The 16,605-nt window shown below is 41.9% G+C and overlaps 1 protein-coding gene across 3 annotated transcripts in view; it reads right to left on the reverse strand.

Annotated features, from left to right (window-relative positions):
- nfixb (nuclear factor I/Xb) overlaps positions 1-14,930 on the reverse strand; it is a 137,135-nt gene extending 122,205 nt beyond the window's left edge. Inside the window, exons 1-2 of one of the 3 annotated variants that reach the window (XM_085351288.1) lie at positions 13,873-14,930; positions 4,745-4,828 (exon numbers count right to left, since the gene is read on the reverse strand). In XM_085351288.1, coding sequence (XP_085207414.1) covers positions 4,745-4,828; positions 13,873-13,875 — 87 coding nt within the window. In that variant the 5' untranslated portion in view covers positions 13,876-14,930. Of the gene's footprint in view, positions 1-20; positions 267-4,744; positions 4,829-13,872 lie in introns of those variants that run through there. The other 2 variants (XM_085351289.1, XM_085351291.1) reach the window with 2 other exon arrangements.
- Between the last annotated feature and the right edge of the window lie 1,675 nt (positions 14,931-16,605).

The following is a 16,605-nucleotide window of genomic DNA, read 5'->3' on the forward strand; positions in this document are numbered from 1 at the left end:
AATAAGAGAAGACAGTTTACCTGTGTCAGGCAGTACGGGGAGTACATGGTTATTTTTTAGGAAGGAGACTTGGAGAGCTTATTTAAGTTGGATGGAAGCTCGGTATGGTGCTGCATTGCAATCGCTCGCCGTCCTGTTTCTCTCACTCCATGCTGCTGCAGCTTACAGTAACCCCGCCTAGAAAGTGAAAGCTTGCACAAACTTTCAGGGAAAAAACTTTGTCTCCCTCCCCTCTCCTCTCTGCTCTCCTCTTCGCAGGACTTTTATCGCTCCCCTCTTCTATCCTACTGAAAGCCCCCCCCCCCACACACACACACACTCTTTCTATTTTTCACGCAGATTGAAGTTCTTCTTAGTAAAATGTTCGGATTTTGCCACAGCATGAATTTTGCTTTTGGGGACTCTGAATCCGCTGTGCACACGCTTCCCCGCGTCTTTAGGTTCGCAATACTGTGCTTTCGAGCTGCGTTTACTGACCCGTGCATTCCATGTTGAGAGCAAATAATTACCAGAGGGCAGATGAGCCGGTCAGTTACACCGACTTGAGAAGGAAACACGTAAATGCATCAGCAGAGTAGATGAAAGTATATAATTTGAGGAATATTGTGAGAGCACCTCTGATTTCACTGACTTTTTAAATATGCGATGGCCAAGCATGCATTCAGTTGCATAAAACCTCTTAACATAATTCTGCTGAAGGTCCTGATCACAGGAATTCTCTCATGCATAAGTTTACATTTGATTGCACACTTAAATTCATTTACAGGCATTCAAATCGATGCGTCATCTCATTGCTGCTGTTAAGTTAAGTCTATTTATTTACTGAACCAGAGTTGACCCAGTCTGAAAAACCCACAACTGTAGCTTGAAAAACCAGTGAAGTGAGTCCAAGCCAAACAGTTACTGTAGCGTTCACTATGAAGTAGAAAACAGCGAAGACAGACGTATAATCACAGTCTTTGAGCGGTATCAAAATACTTCACTGGGGTGTGTGAGGAAAAACACACACACACACACATGAACGGTAGTGAGGGGTACACATATCACATAAAAATCATAAAATAACATTTCTTGGAGCAGGTCCCGAGTGTGGTACAGTGGGAATTTGGGTGGGAGTGAAGTCATTGTGGAAGAAGTGGAGCTGAAATTTTAGGCCTGACGTTAGAGTCCCACAGATTTATGAGGCCTACTGCTTGTGCATTTTTTATTAAATACTGCAAGCCTCTGCAGGCGAAACAAAGAGATCTGGGCTCTGTGTGGCCAATTACTGCACGCGGCCAGATACTCGAGCCAGAGGCGCAGGCGGGGAGGGAGAAAGTGTGTGGTCAGGAGCGCATGTAACGCCACAAAACTGTAACTTCTCGCCCTCGCCGTCGCACAAGGTTAGAATGCCAGCATTCCTTTTCTGTGAATAGGATACATGACTAATGTGAACCACACACGCCCTACAACACATTCACACACAACTTTTGGTTTCCCTTTGGGCAGGTGTATTAACTTCATAACCTGCCTGCAACATGTGCGGAAATCTCTTTGTTTTCAGCTCGCTTTGGTAGCCGAGTGCAAAAGGTTACAGCCTCTGCTCTCTCCGTCCTTTATGGAGCCGACTTGCATGCTCCGCACGCAAACACTCCTCTGCCGTCGCTCCTTAAACGAGCCACACATTTAGTGGTCTGTGTGAGTAAATCTCTCATTAAGTAACACATGGTAGAGCCATATGCTATGGTTGGTGGGTCTGCCGCGGCTCTGCTTTTTCACACGCTTCGCATATACATATTTACCACTGTTCCAGAGTGGCCAGCGCTGTTAGTGACTTCACCCACCAGCTTGGTGCTGTTGTGCAGTCGCACCAGAACTGAGGATTTTATTAAGAAAGTGTCACAGAAGTGAGCAGTAACGATCTCGCAGCCGCTGTGGCCGTGTATCGCGGGGAGGCTTTAGGCTGTGGGTGTGCAAAACAGGCTGTATGAGGATGAAAGTAACCACAAATTTGACGGAGACCCGTGCGCACAGTATTACAGCCGGTGTTGATACCACAACTGTCTATAGGTGGCAACACAGCGGAGCGGAGATAAGTAAGTGCGGTTGCAATGTCTGGCAGAGCAGATGTCATCTCTAGCAGCGCGTCGTTTACATACACTGCACATGCGAGGCTTTGCTTGAAGTAGTTGTTCCCAACCAGGTGGAATCGCCTGTAAACACATCCCTCTCACCAAAGTCACCCTCTAACTTAAGTTCCAAAAGATGCCTCCTTTAATTAATTAAAAAAACAAAACAAAAACATGAGCAGTGCATGAATACACTTTCTAGCAATCTTTTATTTTCTGTTTGTCTAGTTTCACGCACAGACATGTAAGCAAATAGTTTAAACTAAATATCAAAATTTGGGGGGGATTTCAAAATCTTTTCATTGGCTGTTAGTCACATTGGATAAACATCACTTCTGGTCGATTTTAGAAAAATTCAGACATGTTATATTGGCAACATATTATAAAAAGACAAAATATTACAAGTTTCCCTTGCTTTAAAAGCATGGAGTAAGCCAGTTCCAGTGAGTAAATTTAAGGTGGTTGCAATTATTTGTTTGAACTGTGAACAAGGAATTGAGCACACGACCCACTTAATACAGTTAGTACATCTTAGTTTAGCTCCATTCACATGAAAACCACTCATAAAATGTGGATTATTAAAAGGCTGCTATAAATGTTTACAAGGTTTACACATATTATTAACCACAAAACTGTGTTTTATGTCACATTCTAGTGGCTCATGCAAATACAGTAATACATCTGAGTGACAACCCTTAACATGATCACTGTTGCTAGCTAAAATTTGAAGATGACCCACTGTGTCTTGCTTATTTTCTGTCATTTGCACTGCATTGTTACAGAGGTGGATGCTCATATTAAACTTGACCACGAGGTCAACTTGTGTAGAAGTAATCTGTGTGAGCCCAAAGAGCAACGCAAATGTTTTTTTCTACTCTTGGCTCTGTATTATGCCAAGGAGAAGCCCCACCCACTTGATGTTCTTTGTTTGGGAGGGGTAGCCAATGAGATTGAAGTTAGCATAAAAGGAGGGTGTTTTTCAAACGAAGAGCTGCTAAAACAGCTTGTTTTAGACAGTGACTGGAAGATAAAGACGAATCATTTAGACTCTCAAAAAGCTCAGTCATGCAAGGATAGTCTAGTAGAGTGGAAGAATAAAAAATACAGAGCTGGAAATGACCAAAATAGGTCCCCCTTAACACTGTCCTTGGCCACCCAGGTATGGAAACCACATTATTCAACCTCAGCATTGGAGGTCTAAACACAACAGATAAAACTGTGACCACGGCACTGCTGAAATGAATTGTTTGAACTTAAACATTAATAGACTCACTAGCCTTTTCTTAGAAAAGCTGTTACCAAGAAAAGCCAGGTTACAAATGATTAAAAAGAAAAACAATTATGTGGAAAATTCAGTGTCAGCTAGTAAAGTTAAAATACCCCAAAATAAAAAAATAAAAAGTAAGCAAGGTTACCTTTTGCATTTATGGTGTAATGCAAATTCTGTTCTATATTAATTATTCACTGGCTGCAAAATTCTGGGACGTTATTGTGTTTAAATTTCCATTTTTTCTGTGTTTATTTTCCTTTTTCTGTTATTTTTGTGACAAATAAGAAATCACCATTGCAAATGTTTGAGTGATGTGACAGATCATAGATATCCTCTTTCCCCCACTTCTTTTCTTTTCTTTGCAGATATACAGATATCAATCAACGGGGCTGAAGGGGGAAGTGAAATGTACACTGATACTGATGTATCAGAAATAAGCATCCAGGACGATCCTAACGTTATCAGTACAGGTTGTTATAGTTTGCATAACATTATTGTACAAAATGCTCAGGACGACAATGAATGGAGTCGTGACGCACTTTGCACAACACCGAGCCCCCTACATTAGACCTCCCGGCGAGAAGCTGGAGGTCGACGCTTTCCTGTGGACGCTCTCCTGTGGACGCTCTCCTGTGGACGCTCTTGAACTCGCTGCCCCCCGGAATCCAATCCAGTCACAGTGACACCCCTCCCCCTCAACCCCTGTCTCCCAAAACTCTCTTTAGACGGCCGTGCTACCCACTCCTGGCCATAGCACTTCATTTCTTTACCCGGAGACATACAATATAGTGTAGCAACCCAGATTCTCTGAGAGACTTGGCATAAGACTTAACTCTGGGAAACAAAGTCTGTAGCCTAGAAAACTGGCTCCCACCTCATTAATGATCACATTTTCAGTCATACACAGGACCCCCCGCCCCACGCCATCCCGACTCCTCTGCTTTTATTACCATTTTATATCATGCCGATTGCTGTAAATCTCACGGCTTCTTTTTTTTAGAAATGCTGCTCACTTTTCTCTTACTTTGTAGTTCTTTTTCGTTTTATACATCTAGGCATGCTTCACATTATCGTCGTAATTTGCACTCCCGTGAGACGAGGGCGCTTCGGTGAAGTTGCAAAGGCTTCTTTTTCTTTCCCCCCCTTTTTTTCTTAAATGTGCGTGTGGAAATAATAATTGTAATGGTTTGCAGCTGAGTGGAGGGAGCTGTGAATGACATTATGATTGCGGTGCAATTACCAATAGCATGAAAACGGACTGTCAGTCAGAATAATGAGTAATGACTCCAATAACACATTTAATACCGACACATGAAATAATAATAACAATAATAATAATAATAATAATAAAATAATAGATGCATACCCTGTATGAATCTGATACTACAAAGCATTCAGGCATCCCAGGACCTCTGGAGGGTTCTTCGTTCAACAGAAAGGTTTCGGTTGCCTGAAATGTAACACAGTGATTCATTAGTTGGTTCTGTATTTAGGATCAGGGAATTTAAAACACACAGAAAAGCTGGTCGCAAAGCTGCAAAAGCAGATTTTGTATGTGAAAATCCTCCTCATCCTGCTGCTCGACCTATTTCATCATCCTCCTCAAGTCCCACCACCAGATAACTACTCAAGATCGGCGTCTTTACACTCTGCACACACGCGCACGATCGTGTGCACTGCCTGCCTGCGCCCATATGCTGTGCAGGCCCGAGGCCCAGCCCTGCCAGTCACTGCCACTTCAATGGGGAGCAAAGTGTTTAGCTGCCGTACCCGCACACAATACTCCGGCACAATGGCATTTCCTGTCCCTGCTATTTCACCTGCATGGTCACTTTTCTGTCAGCCTGCTCTGATTCAGCACAAATCATTCACACACAAACACACACTCACACACACAGCCGCATACAGTAATACACATGTTTGGCAAAGACTCGCACATACAGAGGCCATACGTCTGCCTCCACGGAGACAAAAACAGGCCACTCAAAAGGCCCTGCCCTGCATCCGCTGATAGATGCAGCTAAAGTGTTTATCCCAAGTGTTTGTTTCTATTCAGTGCAGTTCATTTGTATGCTGAGGGACGCGTCAGCCGAGACTTGGGCTCTGAATGAGCATCCATTGCAGTTCTGCTGTCAATTGAGGCAGCCAGGCCAGACAACATAGATGGGAGGAAACCACAGACTGAGGAGCTGGATATGGGAATGGGAGTTCTGCCTGGTTTGCTAGCCTGTGGCTATTACTTTTTAGTCCTAACTGGTACAAATTGCTTTTTGCCAGGCTAAATTTTAATGTCTCTTCTGGAAATCGACTAAACCTATTAGACAAGGGCTAAAAACGTCGGCGTTCATGAAAATAGCTCCGGTTCCATGAGTAAGAGAGTGGAAGTTTTACTCACAATGGGACTTACTTGAGTTTCTGGATATAGGAGAAGAGGGGAAGTAATCTTATTTTCCAGAACTTTACCTTCTTATCTCTCAACATACCTACAGCAGAAACAAACATGCACCCAAAACAGGAACAAACATCGCTCGTAGCCAGCAAGAAAACGTAAAGTTATAGTATTTAAACTGGCATGTGATATAAACAGTTTTTTAGGGAATTTAAACAGATATTAGGTTACTTAAGCATTTGCATATGCAGACAAATACACACATGCGCCGGGTGACATGGGATTGCCCTTAAACAAATACATGCAGAGACACATGCATAAACACGCAGCACTATAATAAGTCCCAGACTTGGACTAACTGAGCTGCGGCCGGAGACACAGGCTATTCATATCCTTCAGAATGAGAGGTTACAGCTCGAGTCTTTTCCCTTTTCCTTTCTACTGTAACACAGGAAGGGCATCTGTGTGTATGATTTCACTCAACGTCTGTGGCAAAAGGTTCAGCAGGCAGGTTGATTAACATAAGACTAACACTGGCTTTGTTAGCGTGGCCTCTCCCACGCACAATAAGTTCAGCGTGTGCCTCGTGAAGCACACGCTCGCTTAAACAAAAGTTAGAATTCGAGTCATCCAAATGGCTAAGAAAACACTGCGCGCGGCGCGCGGCCTCAGCATCCAACCTCTGGCCTGTCATCATTAATATGTGGGGAAACACTGGAGGGAAACCATTTGAAACCATTTGTCCCACTAAATGGTGCCCTTGTCAAGCTCCCCGGGATTTCTGTTAAGCTTTTAAACTGCCCAGTCCAGCTGAAGGATATATTTTACTCCACTGATAATTACAGAGCAGCACAAAACATGGCACTCCACTGGCTCGAGCGGCCTCTTGTTTCTGACATGTTTTAGTCATTTAAGGATGAAAACTAATTTTCACTGCACAGAGGGAATCCCGGCTCGAGGACGCTGAACACCGGATAAACGACAATCTAAAAACACATCGTTTAATGAATGAATCTTTCTCTGTCTCCAGCCCTTAGAGAGCTGCACTGAGGCTCAATGTTGAGTGCAGCTCCCTGAAGCACTGGCCCGCTTTCCTCCTCTGTCAGTTTTTAAGCAGCATAGTATCAATTATACATATATGTGTTTTTCTATATGTATGCAACATATGCCTGATCCATATGCTGGCCCCAAGCTAAAATAGTTGCAGTCTCGTGTAATAAACACTTAAAAAGCTCCACTACTCATTTGCTGTCTGCGATGCTGGTTTTTGGTGACTGAAATGAAGCACAGATGATTAAAACAGAGAAGCATCAGCCTGGGTCAGGCTTAAATCCACAGTTCAAATCTCCATATTATTTACATGCATGTATGGGGTAGTTCAAGAGCTTGGGAAATCCCCCAGTTTGTGAATTTTAGCTATTTACAGAGGAAATTTGCAGGAAACTTCATAAAATTGTAAGTATTCTGTTCAGTGGTTGAATATGTTACGTTATGTTTATATCAAGTAATTTTGCTAAATTTACAATTATGGAAGTAATAACTATTATGTACTAAATCATTTGCTGTTTTACATGTTTACAATTCACAATTTGATCATCAATTCTGCCCACAGAAAACAGCAGTACAAGGAATTCCCTCTACGTAACCCTAAACAGAGAACAAATAACAGACTCATCAAGTGGACAGAAAATCTCCAAATGAATGACTGAATGCGAAAATAGAATATCAACGATCACAATTTTTTTCTCTGCCAAAAAGTTTTGGCATGTAAATTTAAACTACAGACGGCGACAGCAAAACAATTGCATTAAACATAAAGAGGTCTGAAGATTTTTAGCTAAAGGTAACACAAACCAGAGAAACAGAACACCCCCCTACCCCCAGCTAGGTTAGCTCTGTTCAGAGAGAACAAGGATTGCTATATTTTATTTATTTTTACTTCACAACTGTTTTATCAAGTCGTTTTATAAAATCCCTCAAGTTGTCTTATTTCTCTGTCCTGTAAAAGCCTAATTGCCAGAATAAGACTAAGACAATAATAAGCTCATAGTATCAACCTCGAAGGTAGTAATTTGTCACTTATTGCTTCAAACTATTGCAGATTTTATAAAAGTAAACGTATACTTCATAACAGCTAGGTTTTATTTCCCCCCCAACATGCTTACACTAGCAGTGTTACCTGAATTAGCATAAAAATGTTAGGCATGAATCTGGAGCTAGCTTAAAATAAAAACTAGAAATTGGGATAAATAACTAGCTTAGCTCTGTCCAACCCTTCTATTAAGCTGTCTTACCAAATGTTTTTTGTGTCCTCGCTAGCACAACATTATTTGTGAGACTATGTCGCTGTACTTTTCTTTGTTCACAAAGAAAAAGTTCAAACAGGTTAGCTTAGCACCTGCTAAGCTAGGTTAAAGTGAATCTCATGAAGAAAGTGAAAAGGCGTACTCTAATTTTCAAATATTTTCATATTGTAGTGAAAACATTTATTTTAGTGTATTATTGTTGTTGTAGATTGCTAAATGAGCCATATGAGCAACATCCTGCTGTTGCTGAATTCAAGGTGAAACCGCAACCGGCTGTCAGTTGAAGCGGTCATGCCCTTGATTATGAATAGGCACTTTGAGCTGCTAATTGCTCTAATATGTTTACAAGTTAGCCACTCGCTGTTTTAACCTTTTAGTTGATTTTACACAACTCACTTCGCTTTTTGTGGAAAATGATAGAAAAAAAGCAAAAGCAACAACTATAACAGGCTGGGCAGTCACCTAGCACCAGCGCTACCTTCGTTTAGTCGCATCTGAGACCAATCTCAGACACAACTGAGCATGAATACGAATCATGATCTCTACAATACCTCAGCTGCACTTACTCTGCTCAATTCTCTCTGACATCCACGTTTACAATAAGTGAGATCTAAAAGGGGGACAGATGCCTAAGTTGGCTGCCTCACATGGAATTAGATTAATCAGAGCGTATATACATATGGCCCACCTTCCTCTGTCTCCCACTTTGTCTTGTTCACACAAAGATACACAACAGCCCAGAAACCACCTGGGTTTCCATATTTCTGAATCGATCCACCAGTGGTGGGTATCTTCGCAGTCACTGATTAACAGCCTTCTGATCATTCCGCCGCACCGTCCTAATCATTTGCAGACTTGTCTGTATGAGCTCAACAGTTCCTAGAGGATCAGAGACTTCTGCGGCAAAACATAACTGACATCCTACTCAGTCCTGCTCCATTCAGCCTTAATTGTATCCTCATTCTTCACCTGGTAACAAGCTAACAAACCTGTGCAGATGTGGCAAGCACATCAAAGAGAGGGAGGGATGGGAGGGGGAACTTGTTTGTAAAAAAAAATGTGTGGGGGAATATGAAAGGGGAAATTTACGTTGTGTGAGTCCAAGCCAGCGCCACCTCAGGGAGAAATGCTGGAAAAATGTGATATTTTACACCTGCATCTCAGGAGGTGGGGAATAAGAGACAAGGAGGGGGGTGGTGGTAATTAGAGGAGTGTGCGTGCTTGCATGCGTGCGTGTGTGTGTGTGTGTTCGTAAAGGATTTTTAGTATGTTTCTGGGTCTTGCCGCCGGTTCTTCTGCAGCATTCAATTTGGTATGATACATTCGATGCCAGATTATTAAAAATGCTAAACCTGGTTACGAATGCTAAAAAAAAGTGTTGAAATTTTAAACAAATATGCTAATATTGTTAGAGTGATAAATAGCTGGAAAGCCCTGTTTAATGAATAATGCTATTGGCTCTAATTCCTCATTAAGGCCCTAAAGAGGAGAGTGAAGAGAGAAAATACATGTATTGTTGTGATTTTCCCCCCTTTTCTCCCCCCCAAATTAAACTCAGAAGGCATAAGATACCAGCACCTTCCCAAATTAAGTTCATTCAAATTACTTGGTTACACAGCTGGTGTGCATTCTGGTGTGTCTTGTGAAACCAATTAATGTGAGGCTTCAGTCTTGATAAGATAATTAAAGGAGGGCTAGAATAGAGATGGAGGAGTTTGAAGTGTTCAGGCTCGTGGTACAAAATAAGACTTCCTTTAAACTGCAAAAAAACTTTGCCTTGAATCAAGTTAAAATAAAATCTGTGTGATTTGTTCTGCCATTTCCAAAGCAAACTGATCTGATCTGGGGGCTTAAGTCAAATTATGCTCATACTGAAGGGTCTGCGTTATTTCTAGATTATTATTTGCTTAAACTAACAAGTGAGATTATCTCACTCCAGTGTTTTGACTTTGTATATTTTTAGAGCTCACTTAAAGAAGTTAAAACTGCATGGTTTTGAATCTGGCTTCCTGTACTAGGCGTTATGCATTCCCTGGGAACGTTTGAATTAAAATATATGTTTAGATTTTGATTTTGTTCTATAAGAAGAGATGCTTTTTTGTATTAACTGTAGCAAACAACTGTCAAAACATCCTGTAAAACACAGTAATGTGGCATTCTTTCTAAATACAGCTGAATCCCGTGACCTCTCGGGCCTTTGATGAAATCTTACAATCTTAATGTTTACACCCCGTTTTTCTTGGATTTGACCTTCATTCTCTTGCTCGCGTCTGCTCGTTTGAGCAAACGTGCAGAGCACAGCGTAGCCGCCAGAACACGGTCAATATAAAGACATTTATAACTGTAGTAACTTGATGAAGCAATCGCAACATTTTAATTTGGCGGTGCCGTGTGTGCTGGTAGTTTCAGTTGTGCTGCACTCAGACTTTGAGCGTTGCAGATGTTCGATATGGTTTCCAATTCTTAACAAAGGTGTTTTGTAAGTTAAAGAAGAAGCAGAATGAAAGGAAAATCCCCAACAATCAGACAGTCTGCTATGAGGAAGCAGTTGGTGATGATGAGAAGGAAGAACTCCCTTTTAAAAGGAAGAGGCCTCCAGCAGAACCAGTCTTATGTAAGCATCTGCTGCAACCGGTTGGTGGGTAAGAGAAAATAGTAAAGAAAAAAGTGGGGCACACACGTCTGTGAGTGCAGTGGTTCGCTTTTTTCTCTCCAAGAACAATGTTAAGGTTTAACTAGCAATAGTACACCACGACTGAGTTAATGAGTTAATCGCTTCTGTCCAGCTTCAGGCTGGTTGTTAAGATGTTGAATACAGCAATATTCTGAAAACGCAACCAACAGGCATGCAGACTGTGACCCTGTTCAGCATAAGAAATGTTGTTTTTAAAGATTCAGATCTGTGTATTGCACTCAGCAGTGATATAAGGATTTTAGAGTAGTAATACTGAAATGGATAAATATGAAAATACTCCATTTAGAATCCATTCATTGTATTTACTATACAGAGCACTGTCCAGCCTGTAAAACCATTTGTCATGTGTTTCGTGGGTCTATTAAAAATGCTAAAAATGTTTTGAGGCCCAAAAAAAAAACTGCCCTGTTGATGTCATAATGATGTCACTAGAGTTTTCTTGACATTTCAGTCTATTAAACGCACACACACAAAAAATATATTACCAGTATAGGAATGGAGTCTGAGCTGAGTGAGCTTAACTTAATGAAAATGTAATGAAGTTGAATTGAATTTAATGAAAGATGTTACTGAGCTGCACTGAGATCTGGGATTCAGCTTTTCTCAGTTTGAATTATTAGCTTAGCTAAGCTTAGCTCAGACTACCCCAACTGTAACCAGTAAACCACTGGAGTATTACTGTACGTTTTATCTTTTGAGACACTCTTTCATGAACTTGTGATTCGTTTAGCACAACAAGGATCTCATATTAAGGAAGCTGAATGACTGAGGTGATTACAGCTCGTGATATATCCACTGTAGCCCCTCGGCTGCACACTGTTAAAATCACAACAGCTTAAAAACCAGTCAACCTGACAAGCACATCTGAGCTCACTATACTAATATTTATGCTGTTTGACTGTATATCAGAGTTTCCATCTTTAAACTACAGCAAAAGCTTACACGCTGCATAAGCTATTATAGCCTCCTTGAAGCCTTATTTATTTTTCCAGAGAAACGTCAAGGCCAGGACAAACATAATAGCATAATATTCTGTATACAGTGAGGGATGACATCACTGGCAACAACGGCCAAGATGGAGATCACACAAGACTGGAAAACCGCTTGTCTGATCATCATGTGGTGGGCTGTACACACACACACACACACACACACACACACACACACACACACACACACACACACACACACACACACACACACACACAGAGGCAGAGTGCAGGATACAGTTACCACAGCTATTTACACAGCACTCTGTGATTCTATTTTTTTTAATCTTTAGTTCCTGCACTATATATCACACATATGTTTACCACGGAGAATCCAGTGTAAACTTTGCATTTGGCTATATATTTAAAACACCGCTTGCATTGCTTATTGTAAAGGTCCGGTCTGTCTGTAAATCATCATTTTGGACCCATAATGTCATCTTTGTATTTCCTGATGATGGCTCAAACTTTCTGTTTACTTTCTGGCACATAAGGAAAAATCCATAACCTATAAATCCTCGTGTATATATAGATCATCTGTAAAGAAAAGTAGTGTTTGAATATTTATTTCTGTGGCAGAGATGGCGAACTGGCCTCGGGGAAAGCTAACAGGAGTCTGACACTGATTGACAGATGCCTCCAGTGCCGTCTGACTAAACTAACATGCAGTTGAAGTGTTTGGCACAAAATCAACACAACACACATATAGCCTTTGAAAATAAATAAATAAGGTTTTTTTTAAAAGAGGTGAGTTGCTGCTATAAGTAGGAGAATAACAAGTGGGGATAATCTCATGTGAGGCCTGTCCTGAATTCTGTATCATTTTTACTGATGAGCTTCTTGGGCAGCTGCCATGTCAGCAAGGATGCTCGTAAACAAATAATTATTCATACTAATAATCTTCCATATTCATGTGCAAATAAGATCCATTCCTGGGTATCTAAGCAGCTTCAAGGTTGTATGTGGGAGGTTCCCCTAACTATTGCCTGACTTGAAACATTTCATGCCAAAAAAGAATTTCTAAGGGTCAAGGATGTGTGAGCTCTCTTTCATAGTTTTGCATAAAACAGACTTTCTTATTACTAATTTTAAAACCTAAAAGCACTTCATTCAAATGAATGCTTTCGCAAGCCTCACAGAGAGTAGATTTCTCATTTAACATGTTAAAAGAAAATCGGGATAAAACATGAAAAACGTCTTCTGTTTGAAAGGACTCAACTCAAACGAAAAAGGAAACCTTGGATAAAATCTCATAAGCTGATGTCTGCTTAAAGAATCCTCAAACAAACTTCAGTTAGAGTTCGAGAAGCATTACAAACGTTTGCTTTGTGATACCACTGGATTTCCCTGAATGGGACAAATAAACCACCTGCGTAATTAAGGATTTAGTCCCTGCGTAATTACGCACAAATCAAATGGCCACTTAATAGAACGCTGGCGCAAACAATAAGTTCCATCCTGCTACAGCCAACTTTCCAGACTCTGGTAAACCTTGCCTTTAGGTGGGATTTGTGCTCTAGGATCCTTCCCACATGCAACAGTGAAACCTTTACATACTGTATGACACCTCTATTATGGATGTTGTGCCATAGGTCCTATCATATATGCGACTATAAATAGACTAGCCCAGTCTGTGAGAGGAGTCATGTTCTCCGTGTGGATGAAACGGCAGAAGGCAGTAGGCATCGAGCGGTGAACTGAGAGGGCTGGACACTAATTTGGCCAGCAGGTTGGAAAGAAAAAATTGGCAACAACGTATGTAACTATTAAAATAAGGTGGATTAGGTTTTCCTTCCAGCAACATCCTTTCAAATGTACATGCAGCTCCTTAGCAAGGAAATCTCCCCACATTTTTAAAACAACCATAAGATCCTAATGAGTCTAACTGTGACAGCAAACAGATTCAGGTAGGTGGAGGGACTTGGCACATACTTTGTGACTGTTACACATTAGCCACACCAAATACACACACACACAAACACACACACACGCACACGAAATATAAGATAGCTCACTAAACTATAAAGCACAGAATCATTAAAACGATGAACAAGTACAATGATTGTCAAAGCTGACTGCATAAATGAGCAAATTATTGGTTTACATAGCACGTACCATTGTGGTGTGAGGATATGTGCCAACACTCTCAAAGACCCATTTTCCACTCTGAAAAGTTCGGCTTCCAAAAAAAAAAAAAAAAAAAAAAAAGTGAGTGGGAGAGAGAAAACTGCTCGGTTTCTTGCTCAGCTGGGCCTTATACCGGAAGCAAAAGAGCCCTAATGCACGGCCTGCTGCCCGGTAAACATTTTTTGGGATAAAGTGAAGTCAGCTCTTCTCAGTCCAGGCAAACGGGACGCAGAGTCGTACAATCCAAGCGGTCTGCCTCCCGACTTCTTCATGCAAGGTGTTTATGTGCGGCTTTCAACTCGTGATAGTTCCACGAAACTCGAAGCTGCGCGCGCCTGGCTGCACTCTCAGTCCCGGTGCCGTCACGTCCCCGCACCGAGTCCCCGAGCTACGTGCCACCGAGACGCTGCACCGTCAGAGCCCGAGTGTCGGAGCAGAAGCCTGGCCGCGCACCGACAGTAAGTAGCCTGCCCTGCGCTCTCAGCTCACGCGCTCACCAAATCAGCTGTTGCTCCTCCAGACTGGACGCCGCGCGCTCTCTCCCCTTGCATGCTCAGGCGTCGCCGATCACGTAAAAGTGCAGTCCGCTTCTCGGTTCTTCTCCACCTGTCCTCCACCCCCTTCTCAGTGTCGGCACAAAGTTGCTGGGAGGACCGCGTCTGAAACAAAACTCAGCATGTGGCAGCGCGAGTGTCGCAACATCCGCGAGCGGGACCTCAGCGGACGGTCTGTGATCTGAAACCCAAAAACAAAGAGGTGAAACGTGCGTCTGTCTCCCCGTGTGTGCGACTGTGTGTGAGTGTGTGAGTGTGTGACATCGAGCAGCTATAATTAAGTAAACAAAATGCGAGAAGTGAGCGCACAGCGTGGCCGCCTGCACGCACCACTGAGGACGAAACGGTGTCCTGCGGCCGCGGCCGAAGAAGCGGAGCGGAGGGCTGGTGAATTATTAATAACCAGAGCGGTTCACAGTCTGTCGTGTTCAGTGAGTAACCAGGGCGGCAGCTGGGGGTTTAGAGGAATTAAATACGGGCTCAGAGTAAACCGTGGACGCAGGGGATTAGTAGCTCTCACCGGCAACAGTGTAGGGGCAGCTCGGAGCCGATAGAGAGGGCGGGAGGGAGCGGAGGTTCTAGGGAGCAGTGGGGGAGACGGCGGAGGTGGTAGGGTAGGACATTTTTTTTGAGTGCAAATTTAATAGTCAGCCTAAATGGATGGGTGGTATGTACGTGAACACGTGTCACTTAAAATTTAAATATGAGCTCCAGCTGCTGAACAAAAACCTACAATCTAAACAAAAATCTCCATCTATAGCTGATATTTTTATGTAGTACATTTTCATTAATCGAAATTACCCCACGCCCCCACGTAAAAGACTCCCATTTGTTGACACCATAGAAGAGTTTCTCTGAGGATAAAAAAAATAAAGTGATAATAAACTGAAGTGGGCTATAACCCTCTGCTGCCCGCATATGTTTCCATTTTAATGGCGAAACAATTCAAATAAAAATAAAGGCAAGTTTACAAAAAAGTCTCTATTTAAAATGTTTAACTGGATTTAAGACATTTTAACACCTTAGTTTTTGCCAGATTTTACGCACAGCCAGCACCGCAGGCTGACCGACTGCAAGCCCCAATAGTGCAAAGCTATAAACCAAATCCTTAAAAAACAGAAGAAAAAAGAGAATAAACTCCTCCTCTCTCTCCTCTGTGTCTTGATCCGTTCAAATTACTGATGTGTTTATTTCGCCATGAATGCAGCGAACAGTTTGAGCACAAGTTTGAAACAGTGAGGTTAGAGAGAGAGCGCAGGTGCATGACTTCTGGCTGGAGCCTTCACCACTTCCCCCCAAGTTTTTATTCCCCACAAATATCCAAATCAGCCCAGGAAATTCAGATGGAATTTCAGCAGACATCTTTTTTTAAAACACGACAATAGAGGTCTTTTTAATGAATAAATTACCAAGAGCGAGTTTTAACCTTTTATGGGTAAAACGCAGTATTTTACGGAAGTGCGCAACTGCAGACGTCACGCATCGAAATGATGAGCAGAGACAAAAAGGATTCCTCCTGATGCCAGTTTACACCGTGTTGGTTCAACTTCAGCACTTCACACACAGTTAAAGAAAAAGCTGCCGGGCTCAGAGTGGCTGTGGTTCGTTGCGTGGAGATTTCAGTGACAGAGAAGTCCCTTCGTGTCTGAGTTCACACTAAATGTAAAGCTGCATTCATTCTTTTCCCATAAAAAATGTGATTTTTTTATGGGAAAAACCAAAACTCTGGGTTATGAAAAATGATAAGGCTGCTTTTTTAAAATAAAATAACGTCTCCCTAAATCTACACTGAAACTAAAGACACACACACACACACACACACACACACACACACACACACACACACACACACACACACACACACACACACACACACACACACACACATTCTCTATTTCTTTTTCTTTAAGTTTTCATTTCTGGATGACAGTTAGGGTCATTTCTGAATCCTAATTGTGCACAAATTCACTGTCACTTGATGCAAAATCAGACATGTACGGACTGTCTCAGTGTCTCTAATCACCACAATCTGGGATTCAGTTTTAGAGAAACAGCATTAAATAACTGTCGGTTCTGTGATCTGTTTCAAAAGAAACAAAATGAAGTGACATTATTTAAAATTCTAAAGGAAAAATTACAACCTGAATACACAAAAGAAACATTTACA

This window comes from Diplotaxodon limnothrissa, linkage group LG4 (genome assembly GCF_057381915.1).
Source record: "Diplotaxodon limnothrissa isolate DT_005_m linkage group LG4, D_limnothrissa_male_GT1.1, whole genome shotgun sequence".
Taxonomy (NCBI): Eukaryota; Metazoa; Chordata; class Actinopteri; order Cichliformes; family Cichlidae; genus Diplotaxodon; species Diplotaxodon limnothrissa.